This window comes from Notolepis coatsorum, assembly GCF_963971535.1.
Source record: "Notolepis coatsorum genome assembly, chromosome: 10".
Classification (NCBI taxonomy): domain Eukaryota; kingdom Metazoa; phylum Chordata; class Actinopteri; order Aulopiformes; family Paralepididae; genus Notolepis; species Notolepis coatsorum.
Window position 1 is genome coordinate 25,218,590 of NC_140174.1, and position 26,838 is coordinate 25,245,427.

Genomic DNA, 26,838 nt, shown 5'->3' on the forward strand with positions numbered 1-26,838 from the left:
TTTCCCAAAACGACATGAACTGCATCTCTTGTTCGATCATATAACCGGCGCAGTTACGTGTGTAGTGTAACCCGCACTCGCTCACTCTGTTCCTTCTGGCCTGCCTCTGAAGGCCTGCAACAGACTGCTGACAGTACAGTGTATTTAACTGTCTAGTTGTTGCACTTTAGCCACAAGAAGAAGAAAAAGAAAGACCTTTGCTAGGCAGAACGTTTCACTATCCCTGTATCTGTATCGCCTGTTTTTCTGTTCATCTGCTTGTGGTTCTAGTTGATTTGCTGAAACGCTGTACAGCGCGGTGGGGGCATATACTGTATTTTTAAATACGACGCAGAGCTCTTAGCTCTGTCGCCTTACTCGCCTATACTGTTGGAAGCGAGACAGAGAGGGGTGGAGAGAGAGAGACCCACTCCAAACACACAGTTTGGCTTGCGTAGCGGATTAAATTAGAGACTGTAAGTGTACATGGACAATGTACACTTGTTGTGTATCCTTTCAACACAATGAAAGTAGTTTTTTTGTCCCACCAGTGTGACCTAAAGAGAAGTAATTGGCACGTCTCAGCGCGTCTTCTGATGCCATCGTCTGCTTCAGTGAAGCTGAGCCGGTAGATGAGCTACTCGAGAGCGTTTGTCTTTTGACATGATGCTGTTCTGCTTATTGCCGGTCACTTCTGAAGTGCATGTGAGACTGCTGACTGGGCAGTAGGTGAGAGAAAAGTGCTCTGCAACTTTGCATAAGGGTGCAACACCGAAATCTGTTTAGAATTTCAACGATTAGCAGCGTGCAGGGATTACAGTAGGTTGTAATCTTTATTCTTACGCTGTGCTCGTAAAAATAATCTTTCTGGTTCGCACATGCAAATGCAAGTAAAATACTCGCACTGTAGAGCCCTGACTGTGTGGGTATTGTATTGTATAGCGTCTCTTAAAGATTAGCCATGCAGTTTGGAAACCGTGTGATAAAGAGGGGTGTTTTCTCTAGCGGTGGCCACCACATCGACCCTCGTTAATCCCACCCCTCCCCTGCAGATTCTCCGAAGGGTGCCGGAGGAGAGAGCTCTTCATTGGATGAAGACAGCAGTGACGCCCTGTCGCCAGACCAGCTGACCAATCACGACTCCCCACTGGGTCCAGTCCCTCAGTTGTCGCCCTCTCATATGCTGACACAGAGTGGGGATATGTCCCCAACACAGGTATGGAGCTTCTCAGGTCACTGTGGGACAAGACTACTGACTAGGATTTGAACAGATTATGAGAGCTTCTCAGGACACTGTGGGACAAGACTACTGACTAGGATTTGAACAGATTATGAGAGCTTCTCAGGACACTGTGGGACAAGACTACTGACTAGGATTTGAACAGATTATGAGAGCTTCTCAGGACACTGTGGGACAAGACTACTGACTAGGATTTGAACAGATTATGAGAGCTTCTCAGGACACTGTGGGACAAGACTACTGACTAGGATTTGAACAGATTATGGGAGCTTCTCAGGACACTGTGGGACAAGACTTCTGACTAGTATTTGATCAGAGGAAGTGTTAAACCAGATCACACTTCCAGACAGGAAATTCAAGTTTCACACCTAAGTTATTTCGAAACGGTCCGGAATTGTTCCCTTTTGTTGCCATTTTCTATTGGTTCGGTTATGTTTCACGTTGCCAATTGACAAACGAACCAAGCTTTCGAAAAAAAGCCATGTGACCACACAGGTGAGCTTTCCATTGGACATAATCTCTTGGTTAGTATCACAACATTATTTCCAAATATACCAATTTACCAGCAGCGAAAGATAATACAAATAATAACCTTATGGTGATGAAAAATCACATAATATTTGGAAATGTCAACAAAAACTGCCCAATTCAGCTTCATTAAATGCTTTTCGTCCAAGTGCTCTCACACCTCATTCAGCCGGACTGAACAGGGCCGGTCTGAAACGCACCCTTAGAAATGTAATAAATACAGTAAATTGATTAATGCATTATTTGACTGACCCGTTATTGATGTTACAGCTAACCCGTATGATATTTACAACTAACCCTAACTAAGCCATATATTTACAACTACCATTTTTTACAATGAACCTATATGATATTTACAACTAACCTATATGATATTTACAACTAACCTATATGATATTTACAACTAACACTAACGAACCCATATGATATTTACAACTAACACTAACGAACCCATATGATATTTACAACTAACACTAACAAACCCATATGATATTTACAACTAACACTAACTAACCTATATGATATTTACAACTAACCCATATTTACAACTAACCTATATGATATTTACAACTAACCATATATTTACAACTAACCTATATGGTATTTACAACTAACACTAACTAACCTATATGATATGTACAACTAACCTATATATTTACAACTAACACATGATATTTACAACTAACACTAACTAACCCATATTATATTTACAACTAACACATATGCTATTTATAACCAACACATGATATTTACAACTAACACATATGATATTTACAACTAACATATATGATATTTACAACTAACATATGATATTTACAACTAACGCATATGATATTTATAACCAACACATATGATATTTACAACTAACACATACCATATGTTCTCAGTTTTTTACCCAGCCTCCTCCTCCTCCTCCTCCCACTCCTCCTCCTCCTCCTCCCACTCCTCCTCCTCCTAATCCAACACTGATGAACGGCTTGGAGTCCTCCCCACCTCAGAAGCTGACCAATGGCACGGCGACCCCAGTGGCCTCCCGTTCTGGTCAGGCTAAGGTGAGTGGCGTCCCATGCAGCGAATCCCTTAGTGTTACTCTGGTTTTGCCCAAGACGGTTGAAATTGAGCTTGTTGTGAATAAATATGCAGAATGATCTGACCCACATATGTTATTTGTACTTTAACCCCCTCCCCTTCTGTGTGGGTCTCTCTCTCTCTCTCTTTCTCTCTCTCTCTCTCTCTCTGTCTGTCTGTCTGTCTGTCTGTCTGTCTGTCTGTCTGTCTGTCTGTCTCTCGCTCTCTCTGTCTGTCTGTCTCTCGCTCTCTCTGTCTGTCTGTCTCTCGCTCTCTCTGTCTCTCTCTCTCTCTCTCTCTCTCTCTCTCTCTCTCTTTCTCTGTCTCTCTCTCTCTCTGTCTCTGTCTCTCTGTCTCTGTCTGTCTCTCTGTCTCTCTGTCTGTCTCTCTGTCTCTCTGTCTCTCTCTCTGTCTCTGTCTCAGGCTAAGCCCAGCTCAGAACGTCCTCCTCACAGGCCTAAGAAACCGAAGGACAACAAACCTAAGGTCAGTATTGTTGGCCCCTATTCTCCTTCTGTAAATTGTAATGATCCTGACAGCATACTGGCTAGGGCTGACCTTCAAAGCTTTTTTTGGCAATCGAAGCTTCGGGACCGAGCTTCGATTTTAATTCGAAGCTTCGGGGAAAAAATTATAATAATAATCTTTTTTGCATCTTATGTTGTGCGACTTGTACAGCACTTTGGTAAACTTTGTTGTTTTTAAATGTGCTCTATAAATAAAGTGCATTGGATTAATTAATTAAGTAGCTCCTTTCGTGACTGTGGCGCAGCCAACAAGGTTTCACTCGGCTGTGTGATTTAATTCAAGGTGGATCGCTGTTGTCGTTTGAACAACTTCAGATTTCATGGGAACTACCAATCCCCCAAATCAAGAATGTTTAAGATGAATGAAGTAAGATTTTGATTATTTGAAATATGGCCTGTGTAGACTAAACTATGCACAGAATTATGTCAGTCTACAAGGTCCGGATTCTACATGGTCCGGCAATGTAGACCTTGTAGACTCCACTACAGACCAATTATCAGTGAATGTTCATGCATTTTTAAGAAGGGCTACTTCCACAAAAAAACAAAGAACTCACCAAAACATCTCAGTAGCACCTTATCTAAATGTTCTATTTCATATATGGAGATTCATATTTATTGATGTATTGCATGCATTTCTACATTTTATTTCCTATTTTGTTTATTCATCCCAGTATCTTTCTTTCTTACGTGTGGAATTCTACAAGGCATGTAGGTGTATATGTGTTTGAGGATGATATCCTTCAAACAGGCAATAGTTATGATATAATTTGGGCAGTGCTGAGCTGGGTTACTTTCCTCCAGTGTATTTGTCCCCCGGCCCCACCCAATGGCCCCATGCGCTCACACACAAAAATCGAAGTTAAACAAATAAAAAAAAAATTTAAAAGAAATTATTATTATTATAATTTATTTTACTTCGATTATTTTTTTTATGTTCGAAGCTTGTGCCATCGAACGAAGCTTCGAAGTATTTAAGACAGCCCTGGTACTGGCTATAAGCAATAGCCTGGCCCACAAATTAAAGTATCGTCATAGTAAAGTCTGTTACCTTGACCAACGAGGTCCGAGGCCTTGACCAGAATAGACCTCAAGTGTTGTTGGCATTTTGGGAAGACATTTCTTTTTGTGTGTCAAAATGGACAATGTTTTCCTTTCCTGTTTATCAGTAATGTTGACATTTTTACTGCATTTGGAGTGAGAGGTAAAGTGATGTTTTAAGGAGGATTATAGGTTTGGCTAAGGAGCCTATTTTTAAGAGCCACACTGCTAAACACTAAAGGAGCAGATGTTGCAATTTCGCCACTCCCACACTGGAGCTGGTGACGTGTGTGTGTGTGTGGGTGTGAAGGTGTGTGTGTGCATGCCAATTGGTTAAAAGGGGGCACATTGCAAAAAGGTTGCAGCTATTGCGAATTCCTGCCTGTTTATCTTTTAGTTTAGGGGTGTAACTATGTGTAACTATGTGCCTCCTCCCAGGTGAAGAAGCTAAAGTACCACCAGTACATCCCTCCAGACCAGAAGGCGGACAAGGAGCCTCCTCCTCAGCTGGACTCCTCCTACGCCAAGATCCTCCAACAACAGCAGCTCTTCCTGCAGCTCCAGATCCTCAACCAGCAACAGCAGCACTACAACTACCACACCATCCTGCCCGCCCCGCCCAAGTGAGTGTCCCAGGGGGGGGGGTCCATAAACTGTGTGCTTGTTTTTTTTTGGGGTCTCTATTTCAGTTATGTCACTGTTACAGAGTGTTGTATTCACCCCAGCTGATATCCTCATACATGTGGTAGTGGTAATAATAGTAATAGTGGTAGTGATGGTGGTAGTAGAAGTAGTGGTAGTGGTAATAGTAGTGGTAGTGGTTTTAATAGTGGTAGTGATGGTGGTGGTAGTAGTACTGGTAGTGGTAATAGTAGTGGTAGTGGTTTTAATAGTGGTAGTGATGGTGGTGGTAGTAGTACTGGTAGTGGTAATAGTAGTGGTAGTGGTAGTAGTAGTAGTGGTAGTGATGGTGGTGGTAGTAGTACTGGTAGTGGTAATAGTAGTGGTAGTGGTTTTAATAGTAATAGTGGTAGTGATGGTGGTGGTAGTAGTACTGGTAGTGGTAATAGTAGTGGTAGTGGTAGTAATGGTGGTGGCGGTAGTAGTAGTTAAGATAAGATAAGATAAGGTGATCCTTTATTAATCCCCTTGGGGAAATTCAGGTGTCAAAGCTCTGCAGCATGGGGGGGGGGGGGGGGGGGTACGTGGGGGCGATACAGAGCTTCACAGTCCTATACAGTCCATTATCTATATACACTATAGATACAATATAAATATATAAATACAAATACAATATAAAAAGTACAGAAAACAAGATAGTCCAGTGAGTGCACGTGGATATGAGTCTCGAGTTCTCACGTCCCGAGTTCTGACAATGATAGTTCTCCTGACCGCAGAGCCGGCCGTCCGTGGTGGTGGTGTAGTTAGTATTGCAGTGCAGCTGAATATACTCCCCAGTTAACATAACATTTAAATATTATATATATATATATATATAATGTATACTGTGTATATATATATAATCCCATAACAAGTAAACTACCAACAACCATGCTTAATGGGTATAATGTGTTACTAACCTACTGCGGCCAGTAATACAGTTTGTATTCATGGAAACCGTTTTGGATAAAGGTACAGAATGACACACGCTGTGTCGAGACAGAACAGTAACACAGGATTCACACAGTTGTTTGACTATTACTTCCCATCTCTCCTCAGACCACCAGCTGAGCAGCCTCCGTCAACCAACCCTGGACCCTCCCCCTCCCGCAGCGTCCCCACGACGACCACCCCGTCCCCATCCAATCAGAGTGGGAGTCGTCAGAGCCAAACCCCAGTGGGAGGAGCCAAACCTAGCACGTTGCCCGCCAACCTGGATGAATTCAAAGTAAGCTCCACCGACCTGGGATCCGTCCTACACATCGTTCCTGACTTTTCTTAACAGTAATGAGTTACTTTACTTATTACACCCAGAGAAGAGGGATTAGTAACCGTACGTGTTACTAAAACGTCTGCAGTGTGTCCTCGCTCAGTGGACCAGGAGGCGGAGGTCCCCTGTTGCTCTTCAGCAGGGGGGAGAGAGCGACACGTTTGGCAGGGAACCTTCTGGTCCTTCTGGTTTCTCTCGTCTCTCAGCCAACGCGCTTCAAACGTTGGCAATGTGACCGCAAACTGAACCTGGCGACGGCACGAAAACAAGGGATATGCTAGGGGTTTTCCAATAGGCCGTAGGAATAACGCTAGGGGAACATTTCTAATTGGGCCTCTTACTGTATGTTGATAAAGAGGGAAAAACAGTCAGACTCTTAACACTTTGAGTGCCACGCCGGGTTTTCCTTTTTACCCCCTTGATGCCACCATCCACTTCAATGTTAACGTTAATATCGCCTAATCTATGTTTTAAATTATGGCTATGTGTCTAATCTGCCCGTCGCTTATCAAAGACTATTTTCCAGTCAGTGCTGTCAAGGCAGATTGGTTTTTTATCGCGTCATTTCCGTTTCAGAGCATTTAGAAAAGCACCCGTTTTGAGATAAAAAACAGTTCATTCTGGACCATTCTATGAAAATCGTCTTTTACTGGAATATTCCACCATGTTGATATTCGTCGGCCTATTCATGAATCGTTTTCAAATAAACGCTAGATGATCAATATTATACGTGCACGCAAGCACATTCGGGCCGCGCACGGATAATCGCCGCATTGATTTCCTCTTGGACTTTTACAGTGAAACCGAAAGAGCCCATTTCACAAAACGGCTTATAACTTCATCAAAATTAGTCTGATTATCCTAACACTGATAACATAGATTCCTTACCTAACATCAGATGGTATCCAACTGGTATATTCCAATTCCTGATCACCATTCGAAAAAATCGATAAGTGTATAGATCCAACGCGATACAGTAGAACTCCATGATCAGCGGGGCTCAGAGGCTCCAGAATGAACTGTGGTAACCCCGGCTGGATCAGTGGACTGGAAAATGTGGAGTACCGGATTTTTTCCCCCATCCATTTTCATTGAGTCCATTATCCCTTATGTCATCTGGGAGACGATAGGGGGCGCTTCTTTCCACATATGATCGCCGGCGGTGCTCGTTTATACTCGGGTAGGCTCGCGTGATGCAATATGATTTCAGATTGCTAAAATAAAAATAAAAAATCAGAGAAATCTCGTGAGTGGCTTTCAACCACATATTAATAAACCCGAGATATCTCGTGTGTGGCAGTTAAAGTGTTAACCACCAAAACCTGCACGGACTACAGCATATGGCGTATGCCAGTTATGGTACCTTGTGTATACTGCACCTTGTGTTTACGGTTAACTTTTTCTCTTATTCATCGTATACTAGGGCTGTCCCCGACTAAGGATTTGGATAGTCGACTATGATTGGCCAAAATTTGCAGTTAGTCGACTATTGGTAGACAAAGAAAATATATATATTTTTTTATTTTATTTTTTTTTATCATTCCATTTGGGCTGTGGGGGGTGCTTAACACTTTGATCGCCATGGTTAAATTCATAATTTACCATCCCTAGCCAGCTCTATTTGTCTATGGAGAAGTTCCCCTTCTTTGCAGGTCTATAACTTTTTAAATTGTATTGCTAAATTGACATTATTATGGCCCATTCAATGTCCTATATCTATTGTTCAGGGTGTAGCAACGTTATACTTTTTCATTCACATATTCATACTAAAATACGGTCTAAAGTATAAGTATGTTTTTATCATTTTCTGCAGCTTTCTCCAGAACTTGATTTATAGCCCTAAATGCATTATATTGATGATCAAATACAGTTTGATAGCGATCGGTGCCAGATAAAAAATTTCAACTGCACGTAGTTCTAGAAGTTACTACGTATGATCTGATGTTGACCGGATGGGCGGGGGGTCGTTTATAATTCCGTGGGCAACGTTTAGGGGTGGACGGTATGGTCTAAAATTTATATCACTGTATAATTTGAAGCATAGACGGTAACGGTATATATCACGGTATCATCGTTTTTGATAAAAAAAAATTTTTATTTTATATAATTTTTTTTTTTTTTTTTATAAAATATATATATTATATAATTAGACTTGTACTTGTATTATCTGCAAGACATCGCCACCACGCAACAAGCTCCACTGTCTGTGTGTACTCTAGTAGCCTCCAGCTACGGCCAGGATTCTCCGGAGCTGCACCTGGACCTATACTCGAGTAGCCTCGAGCAGAGCTACGGCCAGGATTCTCCGGCGCTGCACCTGGACCCTATTGTATTGGTACTATAACGTTAGCAAGCCCTCAGCTCGAATACGCATCGAATCAGTGTTATAAGACATTGATATCAGGAGCTATCTGTAGCTACTGTTAGCCGGATATATAACGTTAATACAACGCCTCAGTGAATTATTTAGTTCAATGGGACATTTCGTTTTGAACGGTGAACTAACTTGCGTTAACGTGAGCTAACGGCTAACGGAGCTATCATACACGTCTACTCTCTACTAGACTTGATGGAGCGTTTGTTGATGTCAGGAGCTATCGGTAGCTGGCCGACTAGATACCGTTCGGTTAGACAATGCCTCATCATGTATTAAACTAAAAGTGAATAGTTGACTGGGTCATTTTGTAACGGTAGCTAAGCTAACGTTAGCTCAGGGAGACGTCCCGTCCCACTAGACTACTAGTAGACCCGTGTTTACATGCGTGCGGGAGGGGCTGGCACGCCCACTGCGCGAAGCCTCCTAAATAACTTTTTCCAGTTCGCACATATCTATTATCTATGACTAATTCTATCTATTTTTAGGGGCAAATGCGAGTGAAATAGTCGCGCTGTGGTTACATGACGTCATTGCTATTTTAGAGCTGCACTACCGGTTATACGGTATAGTCAAAATCCATACCGTAGAGCAAATTCATACCGTTTATACCGTATACCGTTTATACCGTCCACCCATATCATTCATCTAGTGTGGGTGATATGATCATTAGAGCAGTTAGTATAGAGGACATTCGAAAATAACGCTGAAACTCACCGTAGCTTCCTCGCGCCGTTGGCAGATGAGCGTGGAACAGATTTTTTTCTATTATGGGATGGAGAAATACCGATCCATTTCCAGGTTGTATAATAGTATATACGTCCAAATCATGTTGTTTATCGAGTTATTGGCAACGGATCGCTATGTATTGTGTCGAGCTCGAGTCCCGGGACCTATAGCGAGTGATCGGACCGAATTGAAATGAGCACCAGCTTCTACATCCTGTTTCTCTTCTTGGTGCGATCCCCCGATCGGCCACCAGATGGCGCTCTTGAACCGTTAGATAGTTGAGTGGAGCTCAGCAGTATATCTCAGGTCCCCGGGGGAGAAATATGATTTCGATCACAGATTTTTGAAATATTGATATCAAAGACGTGTTACGGCGTCTTCGGCAGAATGAGCATGGCGGGGAAAGATTAGTTTCGCCGTCTCCGGCGATTAAAGTGTTAATGTCTGAAGGAGTCAACTGAAGGCTTCTTGTCCTCTGCAAAAGCATGCAATTGGTCCACTGATGGATACATCTTGATATTTGTCTAGTCTAGTGTGTTCATTAGATGGGTGAAATCCTCTTTCAGTGCCTCTGTGCCTGTTTTCTTAGGCAGTTAGCCTCTGGTATGCGTGCCATTAGCGTTAGCCAAGCTTCTAGGCCTCTTTTCTTTTGGAAAGCATGATAAAAAAATATATATATATATATATTTTTTTTTGACTAAGAGGTTGGCAGTCGACTACGGCTCCTTTCGACCGATTAGTCGACTAATAGGGGTCAGCCCTATCGTATACATTCAGATTCAAGAATACAATTCAGATTTGGAGCCCTGTAGTCATTCTTCTCTTTAACCAGAGTCACTAACCAGACTGCTGACTCTGATTCCAGGTTGCAGAGTTGAAGCTGGAGCTGAAGCTACGAGGCCTGACCGTGTCCGGCACCAAGAACGACCTCATCGAGAGGCTCCGTAACTACCAGGAGCACCACGCCGGCAGCGCCGCCGCAGCCACCCCCAAACACGGCATGTCGCAGCCGGTCCAACAGGGCTCGTGCCAAAGCTCTGGCGCCGCCGCACCCGCTCCGACCGGGACCACCGTTCTCAACAACCACCAGTCAGGAGAGGGCGGTGTGAGGATAGCCTCGTTCTCATTGGCTCAGACGGCCATCCCCGGGAGGGTCATGCGCTTTGGCAGCACTAGCTCCAGCCCCCCCGCGTCCCCCTCCCCGTCTGAGCGCTCGCTGGCCGCGATGAGTCCGGACGAGACCAGCTGCAGCGGAGACATGTTTGGAGAGATGGTGCGTTTTCCAGGCAAAACACGTACAATGGATTTGATGTTCTAGCAGTTGTAGCCGTTGTAAGATAGTCTGTCCAAAATTAAGAGAAAACATTTCCTCTCTCTTGAATCTTTTTTCATTCAACCTTTATTTAAACTCGAGGGACACTGAAGTTTCCCTCATTTACCGAGACGTCAAGTGAAAGCGCTTTACAATTCTGTTCCTCACATTTTACCCATTCACTCACACGTTCACACACCGACAGCAGAGGGGCGACCATGCAAGGTGCCGACCTGCTCATCGGGAGCAATTGGGGGGTATGCCGTGCGGTAATCGAACCTTCCGATTACCAGACGACCGCTCTGCCTCCTGAACCACTGTCCCCCCGAGTATACAATTAAATGAGATAGAATAACACAACGTTTAAAAACAAGTAATCAGCACTTAAAATAAGATGAAAAAACAGGAAACAAGAAACGGGAAACTATGCCTATTGTACAGATTTAAGTGTGTGGAAATCCTTTCTTTTGATTCTGGACTTGTTGATGCTTCCAGTAACTTAACAAAGACTGAGCCGAGGGGGGCACTAAGATGTAAGATACAAGGAGATAGCTAGTGTTTTATTAGTTAAACATCTTCACCAGAGCCTAACCCCTTCTCTCTGTTTCCGCCCTCCACAGGTGAGCTCTCCCCTCACCCAGCTAACCCTCCACCCGTCCCCCCAGCACCCATCCACGGCCCCCGCCCTCTCCCAGCCTCTCGCCCAGGTCAAAGAGGAGAACCAGGGGCAGCTCCAGAGCTCCTGCAGCCTCTCCCGGCCCTCACCCGCCTCCGGCCAGCCTGCGGAGCCCTCGGCCGGGGTGGCGATGGAGACCTCCTCCCTGGACAAGGACCAGATGCTCCAGGAGAAAGACAAGCAGATCGAGGAGTTGACCAGGAGGCTGAGGCAGAAGCAGAGGCTGGTGGAGACCCTCCGGTCGCAGCTGGAACAGGGGAAGATGGTCAGTGGAGGGGAGAAGGAGGGCAGGGAGAGGAGTGGAACGACGGGAGGAGCGGGTCATGTCTCTGAGGTCAAACCTCAGACGTTGATCAAGGCCTCCGCCATCCAGCCTCCCACCCTGCCCAACGGAATGCTGGTGAGGGTCAAGAGGGAGGTGGAGACTGAGGTGGAGACGGAGGATGGGATGGAGGGAGTGTTCGACGAGTCGCAGGCGAGGAGACCCGCTCAGCCCACACAGTGCTCCCAGGAGACGCTGCTGAAACTGCAGCAGATCCACCGGCTGCAGGTCCAGCAGGCCGAGCAGCAGAAGCACCTCAAGCAGCAGCAGCTCAGACAGCAGCAGATCCAGATGCAGCAGCAGAAAGTGCCACAGACGCAGCAGAAGACCCAGGCCCAGATCCTGCTCCAGCAGCAGCAGCTCCAGCAGCTCATTATCCAGCAAACCCAACAGAAACACCTCCAAGCCCAGCAGAAGCTAGCTCAGGAGAAGCTGGCTCAGCAGAGACTAGCTCAGCAGAAGCTGGCGCAGCAGACGCTAGCTCAGGAGAAGCTGGCGCAGCAGAAGCTAGCTCAGGAGAAGCTGGCGCAGCAGAAGCTAGCTCAGGAGAAGCTGGCGCAGCAGAAGCTAGCTCAGGAGAAGCTGGCGCAGCAGAAGCTAGCTCAGGAGAAGCTGGCGCAGCAGAAGCTAGCTCAGGAGAAGCTGGCGCAGCAGAGACTAGCTCAGGAGAAGCTGGCGCAGCAGAAGCTAGCTCAGGAGACGCTAGCTCAGGAGATGCTAGCTCAGGAGATGCTAGCTCAGGAGAAGCTAGCTCAGGAGAAGCTAGCTCAGGAGACACTAGCTCAGCAGAAGCTAGCTCAGGAGAAGCTAGCTCAGGAGACACTAGCTCAGCAGAAGCTGGTGCAGCAGAAGCTGGTGCAGCAGCAGAACCAGCTGAAGCTAGCCCACAGCCTGGTCCTCCAGGCTCAGCAGAACCAGCAGAAGAACCAGGTCCAGCTGAAGCAGGTGCAGGTTCAGAACCAGACCCAGACGGCACAGACCCAGAAGCCTGCGGTGAGCCAGGCCCAGCTGAAGAAGCAGCAGAGGGTGCAGCAAAGACAACAGCTGAAACAGCAGCAGACAGCCGCCACCACGCAACAGGTACAGTAGCTAGGCTGACCCCGCATGGCAGTAACTTAGTATAACGTAATCGCTTTATCATCATTTGTTACATAATGTAGAGGCTGGAGCATACCGTATCATAACCATGTAAAACCATGTGAAGGTGAAAGTATTACTGGATCTTCCTGTCTTTAAGGGTGACATTCGGTGAATGTCATTCACTGACATTCTGAATGTCATTGTCATTGGTGACATTCTCTCTCTCTCTCTCTCTCTCTCTCTCTCTCTCTCTCTCTCTCTCTCTCTCTCTCTCTCTCTCTCTTCTCTCTCTCTCTCTCTCTCTCTCTCTCCAGGTGACTCCGGTTTTCATGAGTCAACAGAACGGCACACAGCACCCCGGGCACACCATCTCATTGGACCTCCTCAAGTCCAACGGCACGCCCACTTTGGTGACCGACAGCAACGGCAACCACTACCTGATCGCGCTGACCAATCACACCGCGGAAGGGCAGAACGGAGTGTCCTCACTGGGCAAAACCAACGGACGCATCACTCTGCAGGTACAGCAAGCAGAATTCTTTCATTAGGCTTAAATGGGTTCTTATACACTCGCATATTGTATTGTGATGGCTACCAGTTGCCATATGAATGTACAGAAAAGCTATTCTGCCCGTTTCCCTCTTGTAGAGATTGCAGTCAACTCCGAGCAAACTCCCCAGCCAATCGGCAACCGAGACACCCAACCCCGCCAGCCAATCAAAACCGCAGTTGCAGCCAGAGCCTGTGAGCCAGCCTATCAAAAAGGTACAGTAGGAGACGGATGATGACGTAACCGATGACGTGCAGTACTGTAACGGATCTCACTGGAAGTCGTGTGATTCGATATCTCGTTACATAGGTTTGATGTCATATAGTTGTTCAATATTTCTACTTCGCCCATCTCTTCTCACAGGTACACAAGGCGGGCCTACACTTAGAGACCAATGGCGCGCCAGAACCCAGCCTGTCAATCTCCGCCCCGCCCAGTCTGCAGCCTTTCTTCGACGACCTGTCAGATTCTGAAAGCCAAAGCGCCATCCTCCCGTCTCTGAAGGTACGACACCTGCCTGGGTCTTTAACAGCGATCTCTTCATCTCATTTCATATTTCTTTCCGCTCATCTCTTTTTTGTTCTACTTTGACCTTCACATTCATCTTCACCTTCATTCTATAACTCCTCCTTTCTTCTCTGGCACGTCACCAGGAGGTGGGTCCTACTTATGACCGACACACCCTCTTCACCCCTCCCTCTCCCAAACCCAGCTCTTCTTCCTCCGCTCAGCGCCCCAAAGTATGTTCGCCTGCACCTCCATCTTCCTCCATATCAGCTTTTCATTTGACATTTCTATCAATTTATTCATTTGCTTGTCTGTTTCTGCTCTCATGACAAGGGTATCTGCAGGGTATTCAAATCTTAGAAAATCTTTGGGGGGGGCAGCCCGGCTGTCAGGAGATGAAATAATGTTAAATATATTAAATGTTTTTGTATTCAAGTCGTTGTTCTTGGTGCGTCTGGTGAGAGCTTGTATGGAGCGCGCAAGAATTTAAAATAATTCTAGTATGGTCGTGAAATTGGTATTCAATTTACCTCTAAATGGTATTAACAAGGTCAAAGTCTAAAAAGAAACCTGCAGATACCCTGGTTTCCTCTGTCTGTTTCTGCTTTCACCTTGCATGCCAGCTCTTCAACGTGTGTTTCAGCCTCATGGTCAAAAAGAGGTTTGACTTCTGGACAATTGCAGTACATTACAGTGTACACTACAGGAGCACCGTCTAACCTCTTGTGTGGTTAGCTGTATGGACTTAATACAGTACATTACAGTGTACACTACAGGAGCACCGTCTAACCTCTTGTGTGGGTTAGCTGTATGGACTTAATACAGTACATTACAGTGTACACTACAGGAGCACCGTCTAACCTCTTGTGTGGGTTAGCTGTATGGACTTAATACAGTACATTACAGTGTACACTACAGGAGCACCGTCTAACCTCTTGTGTGGGTTAGCTGTATGGACTTAATACAGTACATTACAGTGTACACTACAGGAGCACCGTCTAACCTCTTGTGTGGTTAGCTGTATGGACTTAATACAGTACATTACAGTGTACACTACAGGAGCACCGTCTAACCTCTTGTGTGGGTTAGCTGTATGGACTTAATACAGTACATTACAGTGTACACTACAGGAGCACCGTCTAACCTCTTGTGTGGGTTAGCTGTATGGACTTAATACAGTACATTACAGTGTACACTACAGGAGCACCGTCTAACCTCTTGTGTGGGTTAGCTGTATGGACTTAATACAGTACATTACAGTGTACACTACAGGAGCACCGTCTAACCTCTTGTGTGGGTTAGCTGTATGGACTTAATACAGTACATTACAGTGTACACTACAGGAGCACCGTCTAACCTCTTGTGTGGGTTAGCTGTATGGACTTAATACAGTACATTACAGTGTACACTACAGGAGCACCGTCTAACCTCTTGTGTGGGTTAGCTGTATGGACATAATGCAGTACATTACAGTGTACACTACAGGAGCACCGTCTAACCTCTTGTGTGGGTTAGCTGTATGGACTTAATACAGTACATTACAGTGTACACTACAGGAGCACCGTCTAACCTCTTGTGTGGGTTAGCTGTATGGACATAATACAGTACATTACAGTGTACACTACAGGAGCACCGTCTAACCTCTTGTGTGGGTTAGCTGTATGGACTTAATACAGTACATTACAGTGTACACTACAGGAGCACCGTCTAACCTCTTGTGTGGGTTAGCTGTATGGACTTAATACAGTACATTACAGTGTACACTACAGGAGCACCGTCTAACCTCTTGTGTGGTTAGCTGTATGGACTTGGCACCCGCTCATGCTCTCTGGGTTTGGGTTTCATGTAGTTTGAGTTGAGCTTGACGCAGTGGTTCCTGTGTGAAGGTGTATGTGTTGTAAATAACGCGTTGTTCTCTGCCCTCAGGAGAACGGCCTGAGCAGTCAGCAGATGGACGATCTGTTTGACATTCTCCTAAAGAGTGGAGGTAAGAAAACGCAGTATGAGATACACAATATCTTAAATTATTACCATGGGAAATAGTGTACTGATTCTTGATTCCATGCTCCCTCTCTTTTAATTTTTTCTTCCCTAGAAATCTCTGGCTTCAGGGCCAACCCAGACCCTTCCCTGGCCCACCTCCACTCCAATCCGCCCTCCCCCGCCTCCCCCCCGTCCCCTCTCCACCTCTCCCCTCCCACCCCTCCGGAGCCCGCCTCCCTCCCCGCCGGCCGGCAGCATTCGCCCGCGGGCAACCACTGCGGCGGGAGCGCGCGCCTGGAGGACTTCCTGGAGAGCACTGCAGGCGGCCCGCTGCTGGGCGTGGAGGCAAACGGGGATCTGAGGCTGATCGACGACCTCCACAGTCACATGCTGAGCACTCGCAGCCTCCTGGAACACCACCCGCCCTCCCCCATGGACACCTCCGACCTGGGCTTCTCCCCCCACCCGGCGGGGCTGGACTTCGGGGACCCCACCCTGGACAGCATGGACTGGCTGGACATCTCCATGGTGGGCAGCGCCGGCGGAGCAGGAGGAGCGGGGGACGGGGGCACGAGCCTGGCACCCCTGGCGCCCCACACCCCGCCGAGCGTGTTCTCCGACGACTTCCTGGACAGCACGGACCTGCAGCTGCACTGGGACTCCTGTTTGTAGCCCGGACGCACAGCGGACACGAGACACGCTCACTCTCTGCTCACACTGTGTACAGGAGCCCATCTCGCTCACGCACATACAGGATACTCTCTCCTACGCTGGCTCTTACCACTGCGGGCTTCCCCGGCACACACACACACACACACGCACACTCTGGCCCGGCTGACACGTGGCGGTTACTGTATCGCAGGACGAAGGGAAGTTAAATTCACAAGTTAAACTCAAACGGACTGCGAGCTGTCTTTGAATTTTAATTCTAGAGCTAGAGGAGTAGATGCTGTAAACCTGCTCTTCGGCCCGAGAGCTGAAACTACTCCAGATCAGATCCGTTTCTCTGTCCTGACCTGGGTCAACCTGATAAGGGCTGTAAGACCAGCTGAACCTAGATCAGTGATTAAACAAGAGGTCATTTAAAACGGTTCCGGTCACGGCTCTCCCCGCTGTGGTGGTGAACAAAGTGAAACGCGGGTAGAAACCACAAGGTGTGCGTCGGTGCCTCCAACTTTGCACTTATGCTGAATCTGATTGGTGGAAACGGGTTCCGGGTCGCTCGCGTCGAGGTCGACGGCACGATCCGGTGGCTTCCGGGACAAGTGGCTGAAGCGTATGAGTCGAAGCCTGTCTCGCGTCGCCGTCAGTCGGCTGGACGCCCACCGGTGTGGCGGGAAGATATTAGTCTCTGTATCCAGGACGACCCGGGACCCGCCCAAACTAGTCGTAACACAAATGTCATTGGTTGAAAGTTTCTGATGAAATGAACCTCATTGGTGGAAACCATTTGATGAATTGAAACCTCATTGGAGGTTGGGTATTATCGGAGGTGTTCTGTTAGACCACTATGCATTGCTGTATATGGGGTGTATATTATTGATTGTCCATATTACTATTTTTCTTTCCTGGTTGCTTAGAGTGGAGCTAGCCGGCTGGGGGGATATAGGGGTGAGGGGCTGGGCTTCCAAACTACTTGGACCTTGTCGTTTTTTTAAGAAAATGTAAAAAAATAAATAAACATGCGACGAAAACTTGAACAGATGTGACTGTTTTTTTGTGATAATTTTTTTTAATTTTATTTAACATGTGACAGACACAATACAATACAATAACAATAATGATAACAATTCAAATAAGACATAACGAATTAAATAAGATAAATTATAGTAAAATACATTCAAAACAATGGCATTGGGAACACAAGACAGGGAGAATATATACAAATACATTTTTTATTATAATAAATTATAATGCTAAAAGACATTTCTTCCCCCAATCCCACCCCCCACCCCAGGACCTCTCAGGACCGAGCACCCTGACCTCGCCTGCTACTAGATCATGGATTTTACACTCTCAGCTGCCGATGCCCAGAACCTACGGTAATATTAGATTATCTGACTCCAATTACCCGAGCTGTGGAGATCTCTAAATAAATGACATCTAAGAATGTTAAAGCCCAATTAATTATTGTACGTTTGTTGGGTTGTTTCCATCATGGCTATACATTTTTTTACAGCTGGAATTCCCGCTAAAACTAGTATTTTTTGCTGTATAGTAGCCGGCAGCTGAGAGATATCATTCAGTAGTAGTGTTGTTGTTGATAGTGGTATTGTCAAATCACATATGTCTGAAAGCTTAGCAGGTATGGCCCTCCAAAATCGAGCGACCGGTGGGCGTGTAGCCTTTTTACAACGCATCCTCGTTTCAGGCGCTCTGATTGGCCAGGTCATGTGACATGTGCGCCCAATAGCGTGTTTGCCCATTTCCGCGTCGAACAGCCTGCAAACTACCTGCCGTTCTATCGCCATGCTCTAAGACAAACTCTAACCTTAACCAACTTTGAAAGAGTGCCTAAGCTTAACCGGCGAAATAACTTGCTGTCACGCTCTAAGACAAACTCTAACCTTAACCAACTTCGAAGAGTGCCTAAGCTTAACCAGTGTAGAAACTTGCCGTCCCACGATTGGCGCGCATGTCACATGACCTGGCCAATCGGAGCGCAAAACGGGAACCCGGAAACGCGGATGCGTTGTAAAAAGGCTTCAAGCGACCGGTGGGCATTCCCAGAACATGTGCATATAGGTGCCTGTTGCCCCCAGAGTGCATAGAGTGCACTGGGAGTCAGCCACAAGGCCCATCATACAGTTTCCTAGGGGTGATATACAATGGGCCTGGGGGAAATAAGTATTGAACACATCAGCATTTTGTCCCGTAAATATATTTCCAATGTGGCCATTCAAGTGAAATTTTCACCAGACTTTGGTATTAAAGGAAAACTCCAACATTTTGGGAAATTAGCTTATTTGCCATCTACACTGGAGTTGGACAAGAAGATATATACATTTTTCTTCTCTGTGCATGCAGTAGGAGTAGGAAGACGTTGGGAACTAGGCTAATGGAGGAACCTACTTCCAGTGACTGACGCTAAGCTAGGCTAATCGTGCGCGTCTTCCTACTGCTACTGCATGCACAGAGAATAAAAAGGTATGTATCTTAACACTCCATTTTGGGAACCCTGGAGTTAGACAAGAAGATGCATACCTTTTTCTTCTCTGTGGATGCAGTAGGAGTAGGAAGACGTTTGGAACTAGGCTAATGGAGGAACCTACTTCCAGTGACTGACGCTAAGCTAGGCTAACGGTGCCTGTCTTCCTACTCTTACTGCATGCACAGAGAAGAAAAAGGGTATGTATCTTCTTGTCTAACTCCAGGGTAGATGCCAAATGAGCTAATTTCCCAAAATGTTGGAGTTTTCCTTTAACTCAGGGAATCCAGACAAAAAATCTAAACATTAAAGCCCATACATACATAAAGTTATGTGTAATAAAGTGGAATGACATAGGAAAAAAGTATTGAACACACTAACTGAAATTAATTCAATACTTAGTGGAGAAGCCTTTTTTTGTAATGACAGCTCCAAGGATGCTTTCTGTATGATGTAACTAATCACCTGCAGTATTCAGGTGTGATTTTGGTCCATTCCTCTACACAGATTGTCTTTAAATCTTGAAGATTGCGGAGGGGCCTCTTGTGAATCTGGATCTTCAGATGCTTCCACAAATATTCAATTGGGTTTAAGTCAGGTGATTGACTGGGCCATTCCAACAAGTTGATTTTCTTTCTCTGAAATCAACTGCAAGTTTCCTTTGCTGTATGCTTTGGATTGTTGTCATGGTGGAAGGTCCACCTACGTGTCATCCTCAGCATCCTGGTGGATGGCAGCAGGTTCATCTCAAGAATCTCTCTGTACATGGCTCCATTCATTGTTCCTTCAATGATATGAAGTCTGCCAGTACCAGGAGAGGAGAAGCAGCCCCACACCATGATACTTCCACCTCCAAACTTCACTGTTGGTAGTGTTATTCGGGTAATGTGCACTGCCATTTCTCCTCCAAACATGGTGTGTTGTGTGACAGCCAGAAAGTAACATTTTGATCTCATCTGACCAGAGTACATGCTCCCAGTAATTCACTGGCTTTCTCAAAATGTTGTTAGGCAAACTTTAAACAAGCTTCAACATGTCTTTATTCACCTCTTGGTATAGCGGTCTGTGCTGTTGCCCGCGGCGTGGGAGACCCGGGTTCGAAACTCCCTCGGGCATCGAAGTTTGAGGTGACAATCACAACCGTTACATTGGTGCCGACTGACCCGGATGCCTTGGGTGGAGTGGAGTGATTTTAAGGAGGGTGAGTGTGACGGATGGTACCGCGAAGCGCAGTCACGAAGGACTTCAGATGTCGTGAAGTGACTGGGGTGAGTAGTGGTGCTATGGGTTAAGTTCACTCTCATCCTCAAAAGACACATAGACACGTTACAAAGTAGTGAGTTCACTTCTTTGCTGTTGCCCGCGGTGTGGGAGACCTGCAGGTTCGAAACTCCCTCGGTCATCGAAGTTTAAGGTGACAATGTCACAACCGTTACATAGGCACAATAAATAAACAATCGAAAATCAGCTAAGACACAGTGGTCGGAGATCATACTTTTAAATGCAGCAAGAGAAGGAATAACCTTCAGAGTCAGATGGAGGGCATTCCAGGTGTTGGAAGCATCAAAGGAAAAAGCAGTTTTTCCTGGTTCAGAGCAAACTGGAGCAACCCTAAAGAGGGACGTTTACCAATAAGGGCTTTAAAAATAAAGAAACACCAATGATAGTTACGCCTTTCAACCAGAGAAGGCCATCCAACCTTTTCATAAAGGACACAGTGGTGGGTATCATATCATTCACCAGTAATACATCTTGTATTAGATAAATTAGCAATAAATGAGCTTTAATCAATTAGCTGTCTTTTTCAAGCCATGGAACACTAGTGCCTACCTAACATGCTGCCCAGTTTGTAAAGGTTTTTGACTGGTGTGTGGTAGCCAGGCAGCGTGTATATTTTCCCTAACGGAGTTGCACTTCCTCGATCGGTTTGCGCGATCTGATTGGCCACTGATGTTTTTTTCAGCGCCAATCGCGCCAGCAGGCTTTTACCCTAACCGTAACCAACTAACCTTAACCAACTAACCCTAACCTTAACCCTAACCCTAACCTTAACCAACTTCGAAAGAGAGCGACTTCGAAAGTGTCGCCAAGCTTAACCAGTTTGTTAGGAGTAACACGATTGGCGCTGAGAAAAACGTCAGTGGCCAATCAGATCGCGCAAACCGAACGTGGAAGTGCAACTCCATTAGGGAAAATATACACGCAGCCAGGCAGGGAAGGAGATAATAATAAATGTGATGTGTGCTACACACACCAAAAACACCTCAATACAAGGGAATAAAGAGGTGTTGGAAGATTGATTGATTGATTGATTGATTGATTGATTGATTGATTGAAAACGTTATTAACAGATTGCAGAATGGGTACAATACAGTACGGCTCAATACACACAATTGTTAAGGGGATGCAAGACCAGAGAAAGACTTGTTTACATCAGGGTCCCCCATTTTCAATTCATCATAAATAAAATTAATTAAAATTAATTAATTAATAATACAATTTTGATTTCGTTTTATTTGTGGAAAGAAAATACTTCCACAGATTCAATGAAGTTATATAAAATTGTTAAAGTATATAAAGTAAGGTATATCTGATTCTGCAACTAAGGGAGAGGTCACTAGAGGGCGCCATTGGCCTACCATCGCCACAGTTGAGCAATCTGTTGAAACCTGGTGTTGGTGTATTTGGTCAACCATATAGAAAAGCAAATTTCCTTGTTTCATTAAACGGTACAGTGAGAATCCTACTTAACACAGACCGTTTCATCATGGTCTTGCTTCTGTCAACAAGTTCTATTATATATCTGATGTTATACATGTCTATCTTTTCAACCTGCATTTGACTCAAAACCCTACCACTCCTGTCTTGTTTCTCTCCCTGCGTGCTATGACACTAGTTCCCTCTAATCACAGACATTCCACTCCTATCTACACATCCATCCATCCGCTCATCCACGGGAGGGGGCGTTCAGCTATATGCAACGTCTGACCATACAATGTTCTAAATAACAAAGAAAGATTCATCGTTTTTCAGAGAGGCTGACAAAAGGCATATTAACTCTACACAACATTTAAATGATCCACCCTGATGGATTAGATTATGACTACGTTCAGACTGCAGGCTAAAGTGGCTCATATGTGACTCATCTGTTTTTGTTCACCACAATGTGAACAGCACAAATCACCTGGAATCTTAATTAAGATCTTAATGAACTTCTACTCTTGCACAATAGAGAGATTGGTTAGACTGACTGGTAACATCACTTCCTGGTTTTGGAATAGCACCGCACACGACTGCAGAGAGTGGCTCGATCAGCTGAACGCACCATCAGAGGTGGGCTTCCCACTCTCCAGGACATTTACACCAGGCGTTGCAGGGCTACGGCTAAGTCAAGAGAATAGTCAAAGACTCTAGTAGCCACCCAAACAACTGCCTCTTTGCACTGCTGCGGTCAGGCAAGCGATACCGTAGTCTCATGGCCAGTACAGAGAGACTCAGAAGGAATTCTATCCTCAGGCCATCAGGATGCTCAATGTGGACTCTATGCAGCACTGCCACTAACCCATCCATTCTACAGTCATTGCACACACATCCACATGCACACTCTCACTTTGAACATTCACTTTAGACACTTTAAACACGTTTTAACACTACACCATATTTTATCTATTTATTACTAAAATAGTTGCACTACCTCTTTATCTAATTTTAGCATTTTTACATTTTGTTTTGCATTCTGTACTTTAGTTTTGTATATTGTATATTTTGTATAGTGTTAGGTAAGGTCCCCCTATAGGCGGACCCTGCTTTTCTTTATCATAAATCGATCAATAGAGACCATATTAGATCCCCAATTATCATATCATGGGATATCATTGGAAAGCCACACTCATTGGCTACACCTCACATATCGGCATGTAACTCGAGAACCGCTGAACGGATATTGTCACCTGAAAGGGCAATCGACAGGCAACAAATAGGGCTTTAATTCTATCTATATATTGTATTAATGGAAATGCACACCCGAGCCTCTAGAGGTCAGCAAAGTGGCATCGTGAATCGTCCACATGTGGGCCGTTGGATGTTAAGAGGTTAATGTTTTTAATTTTAAATTTTTTGTAGCCAAGAGTAAAGACCATACCCCTATCAAAAACAGTAGTCAAAGTGTATATTTTCATTTTCAATCCAGATTCAACTCTGCCATTGGAAAGAGGAGCATTTTCCCTATCCATAGATGTATGATTTGGCCATAATAAGGTCAAGTTCAAGGTCAAATATGAATTCATAATTAAAATCGATTATCATTTATTACTGTATCTACAAATCCTTCTGTTTAATCATCTTCCCTTTATTAATTTGCTTAGATTTTCTTTACACTTGATCTCAATAAGGTGGTGAATGAGCTCAGTGAGCGACCTCGGTTACGGCACAATTGTAACATGGTGTTATTCACCGGCACAGATGCAAAAATAAATCATAATTTATATTCTCCTTTTCTTCATTACAATTTACTCAAGCCTAGTAACAGACACAATATTTCTGACACTGGAAATAGTACATACCCCCAGGTCCCTAGATGTTCCTAGATACCAAGAACATGCAAATTGACCTTGCAGAAGTGGAGCAATCTTCCATTTACGTAGGCATGTACCTTTAGGCGAAATAGGGCTACAGCTTATTAACTTTTTTACTGTATGAAGCACAATTTGAGGAGGGCCATACAGAACCAAGCATTTCACTATAATGTACATGTACCTTACGTATATGCGACAAATAAAACAAAACTTGAACTTGAATTTCATACTTCATTATTGGGGAAAGAAATAATTGTAGTAGCTCTGGTGTTACTGCACATGGACATAACAGAAAGGTTGGTGGTTTGAAGAATCGTCCGTTTACATTATGCTCTCTTTCTTTTCTGTATTCTCTATTTTACATCATGTTGCCATGAGGTGCGACCTGATGTTCTGTCCAACATGGCATGTTGATGCGCAAGACTCAATCTCTCTCCCTACACACAGATTAAATCTCTCTCTCTCCCTACACACACACTCAATCTCTCTCCCTACACACAGATTAAATCTCTCTCTCTCCCTACACACACACTCAATCTCTCTCCCTACACACAGATTAAATCTCCCTCTCCCTACACACACACTCAATCTCTCTCCCTACACACAGATTAAATCTCTCTCTCTCCCTACACACACACTCAATCTCTCTCCCTACACACAGACTCAATCTCTCTCCCTACACACAGATTAAATCTCTCTCTCCCTACACACACACTCAATCTCTCTCCCTACACACAGATTAAATCTATCTCTCTCCCTACACACACACACTCAATCTCTCTCCCTACACACAGATTAAATCTCCCTCTCCCTACACACACACTCAATCTCTCTCCCTACACACAGATTAAATCTCTCTCTCCCTACACACACACTCAATCTCTCTCCCTACACACAGATTAAATCTCTCTCTCCCTACACACACACTCAATCTCTCTCCCTACACACAGACTCAATCCCTCTCCCTACACACAGACTCAATCTCTCTCTCCCTACACACAGACTCAATCTCTCTCCCTACACACAGATTAAATCTCTCTCTCCATACACACAGACTCAATCTCTCTCCCTACACACAGACTCAATCTCTCTCCCTACACACAGACTCAATCTATCTCTCCCTACACACAGACTCAATCTCTCTCTCCCTACACACAGACTCAATCTCTCTCCCTACACACAGACTCAATCTCTCTCCCTACACACAGACTCAATCTCCCTCTCTCCCTACACACACTCAATCTATCTCTCCCTACAAACAGACTCAATCTCCCTCTCTCCCCCTACACACAAACTCAATCTCTCTCCACCTACACACAGACTCAATCTATCTCTCCCTACAAACAGACTCAATCTCCCTCTCCCCCTACACACAAACTCAATCTCTCTCCACCTACACACAGACTCAATCTATCTCTCTCCCTACACACAGACTCAATCTCTCTCTCTCCCTACACACAGACTCAACTCTCTCCACCTACACACAGACTCAATCTCTCTCCACCTACACAGACTCAATCTCTCTCTCCACTGCCAGAGGAGACCCTGAGGTAGCACCTAGAGGTAGAAACCATGTACTGAGAAAGCACCGCAAGACTAAACTATTTGGTACCCTAAACCAGGCCAGAACTGTATGGGACCCCCTATGCAAACCAAAGGGTTTCTTTTGTGGTCACCTCAACATTCGTAGTGTTGGTAATAAACGCGAACAGCTAGAGCACCTCCTACTTGATTCTAACTTACATTGCTTAGGTCTGAGTGAGACATGGCTAAAGAAGTCGTCCCCTGAAGCCCTAGTATCCATGCCAGGCTACAATGTATTTAGGAATGACAGGAAGACTGGGAAAGGAGGTGGGGGAGTCCTACTGTACATCAGAGACACAATTGCCTGTAAAAAACTGGAATGGTCCACTGACTTTGAATGTGTTGGTGTAGAATCTGTTGGTGTGGAAATCACTCTTGCTGAACAAATGTAATTTACCCTGATATGTCTCTACAGAAAACCAGATGCAAAAGTTGAGTTTTACGACCAGTTAAAACATGTCCTAAAATCCTGCAACAAGGAAACAATAATCATAGGTGACTTCAATGTTAATTGGGACAGTAAACAGGCTAGAAAGAACTTAAAACAATCCATGGATGCCCACAGCTTTGAACAAATAATCAAACAGCCAACTAGAATTACCAAAACCTCCCAGACCAAAATAGACCTAGTTTTCACCAACCAACCGGATAGAATCACTAAGACCAACAACATGTTGACCGGTATATCTGACCACAATTTCATCTGTTTCACCAGGAAACTCAATAAAACTCGCTTTCTAAAAACATCCAAAAAATCTGCCACCTCATCAAACTACATCCCAAAAAACCTGCAACAGAGCTTTGAGGATTCAGTGAAAAAGCTTGACTGGCAGGAGATACTATCCTCCAATACCACAGAGAAAAACTGCCATGGCAATCTCTCCACCTACACAGACTCAATCTCTCTCTCTCTACACACAGACTCAATCTCTCTCCACCTACACACAGACTCAATCTCTCTCTCCACCTACACAGACTCAACTCTCTCCACCTACACAGACTCAATCTCTCTCTCCACCTACACACAGACTCAATCTCTCTCCACCTACACAGACTCAATCTCTCTCCACCTACACAGACTCAATCTCTCTCCACCTACACACAGACTCAACTCTCTCCACCTACACAGACTCAATCTCTCTCTCCCTACACACAGACTCAACTCTCTCCACCTACACACAGACTCAACTCTCTCCACCTACACAGACTCAATCTCTCTCCACCTACACACAGACTCAACTCTCTCCACCTACATACATACTCAATCTCTCTCTCCCTACACACAGACTCAACTCTCTCCACCTACACACAGACTCAACTATCTCCACCTACACAGACTCAATCTCTCTCTCCCTACACACAGACTCAACTCTCTCCACCTACACACAGACTCAACTCTCTCCACCTACACAGACTCAATCTATCTCTCCCTACACACAGACTCAACTCTCTCCACCTACACAGACTCAATCGATCTCTCTCCCTACACACAGACTCAACTCTCTCCACCTACACACAGACTCAATCTCTCTCCACCTACATACATACTCAATCTCTCTCCACCTACACACAGACTCAATCTCTCTCCACCTACAGTACATACATACTCAATCTCTCTCCACCTACATACATACTCAATCTATCTCTCTCTCTCTCTCTCTCTCTCTCTCTCTCTCTCTCTCTCTC

General features: G+C 45.1%; 1 protein-coding gene across 3 annotated transcripts in view; it reads left to right on the top strand.

The window, feature by feature from the left end:
* Nucleotides 1–17,486, top strand: part of mrtfab (myocardin related transcription factor Ab) — an 89,508-nt gene extending 72,022 nt beyond the window's left edge. For 2 of the 3 annotated variants that reach the window (XM_084323659.1, XM_084323658.1), the window contains 12 exons: nucleotides 1,032–1,195; nucleotides 2,635–2,799; nucleotides 3,239–3,301; nucleotides 4,822–5,006; nucleotides 6,103–6,271; nucleotides 10,282–10,689; nucleotides 11,349–12,806; nucleotides 13,121–13,327; nucleotides 13,455–13,571; nucleotides 13,720–13,860; nucleotides 15,790–15,850; nucleotides 15,959–17,486. In XM_084323659.1, coding sequence (XP_084179785.1) covers nucleotides 1,032–1,195; nucleotides 2,635–2,799; nucleotides 3,239–3,301; nucleotides 4,822–5,006; nucleotides 6,103–6,271; nucleotides 10,282–10,689; nucleotides 11,349–12,806; nucleotides 13,121–13,327; nucleotides 13,455–13,571; nucleotides 13,720–13,860; nucleotides 15,790–15,850; nucleotides 15,959–16,518 — 3,698 coding nt within the window. In that variant the 3' untranslated portion in view covers nucleotides 16,519–17,486. The remainder of the gene's footprint in view (nucleotides 1–1,031; nucleotides 1,196–2,634; nucleotides 2,800–3,238; nucleotides 3,302–4,821; nucleotides 5,007–6,102; nucleotides 6,272–10,281; nucleotides 10,690–11,348; nucleotides 12,807–13,120; nucleotides 13,328–13,454; nucleotides 13,572–13,719; nucleotides 13,861–15,789; nucleotides 15,851–15,958) is intronic. The other variant, XM_084323660.1, reaches the window with a different exon arrangement.
* Nucleotides 17,487–26,838: the final 9,352 nt, after the last annotated feature.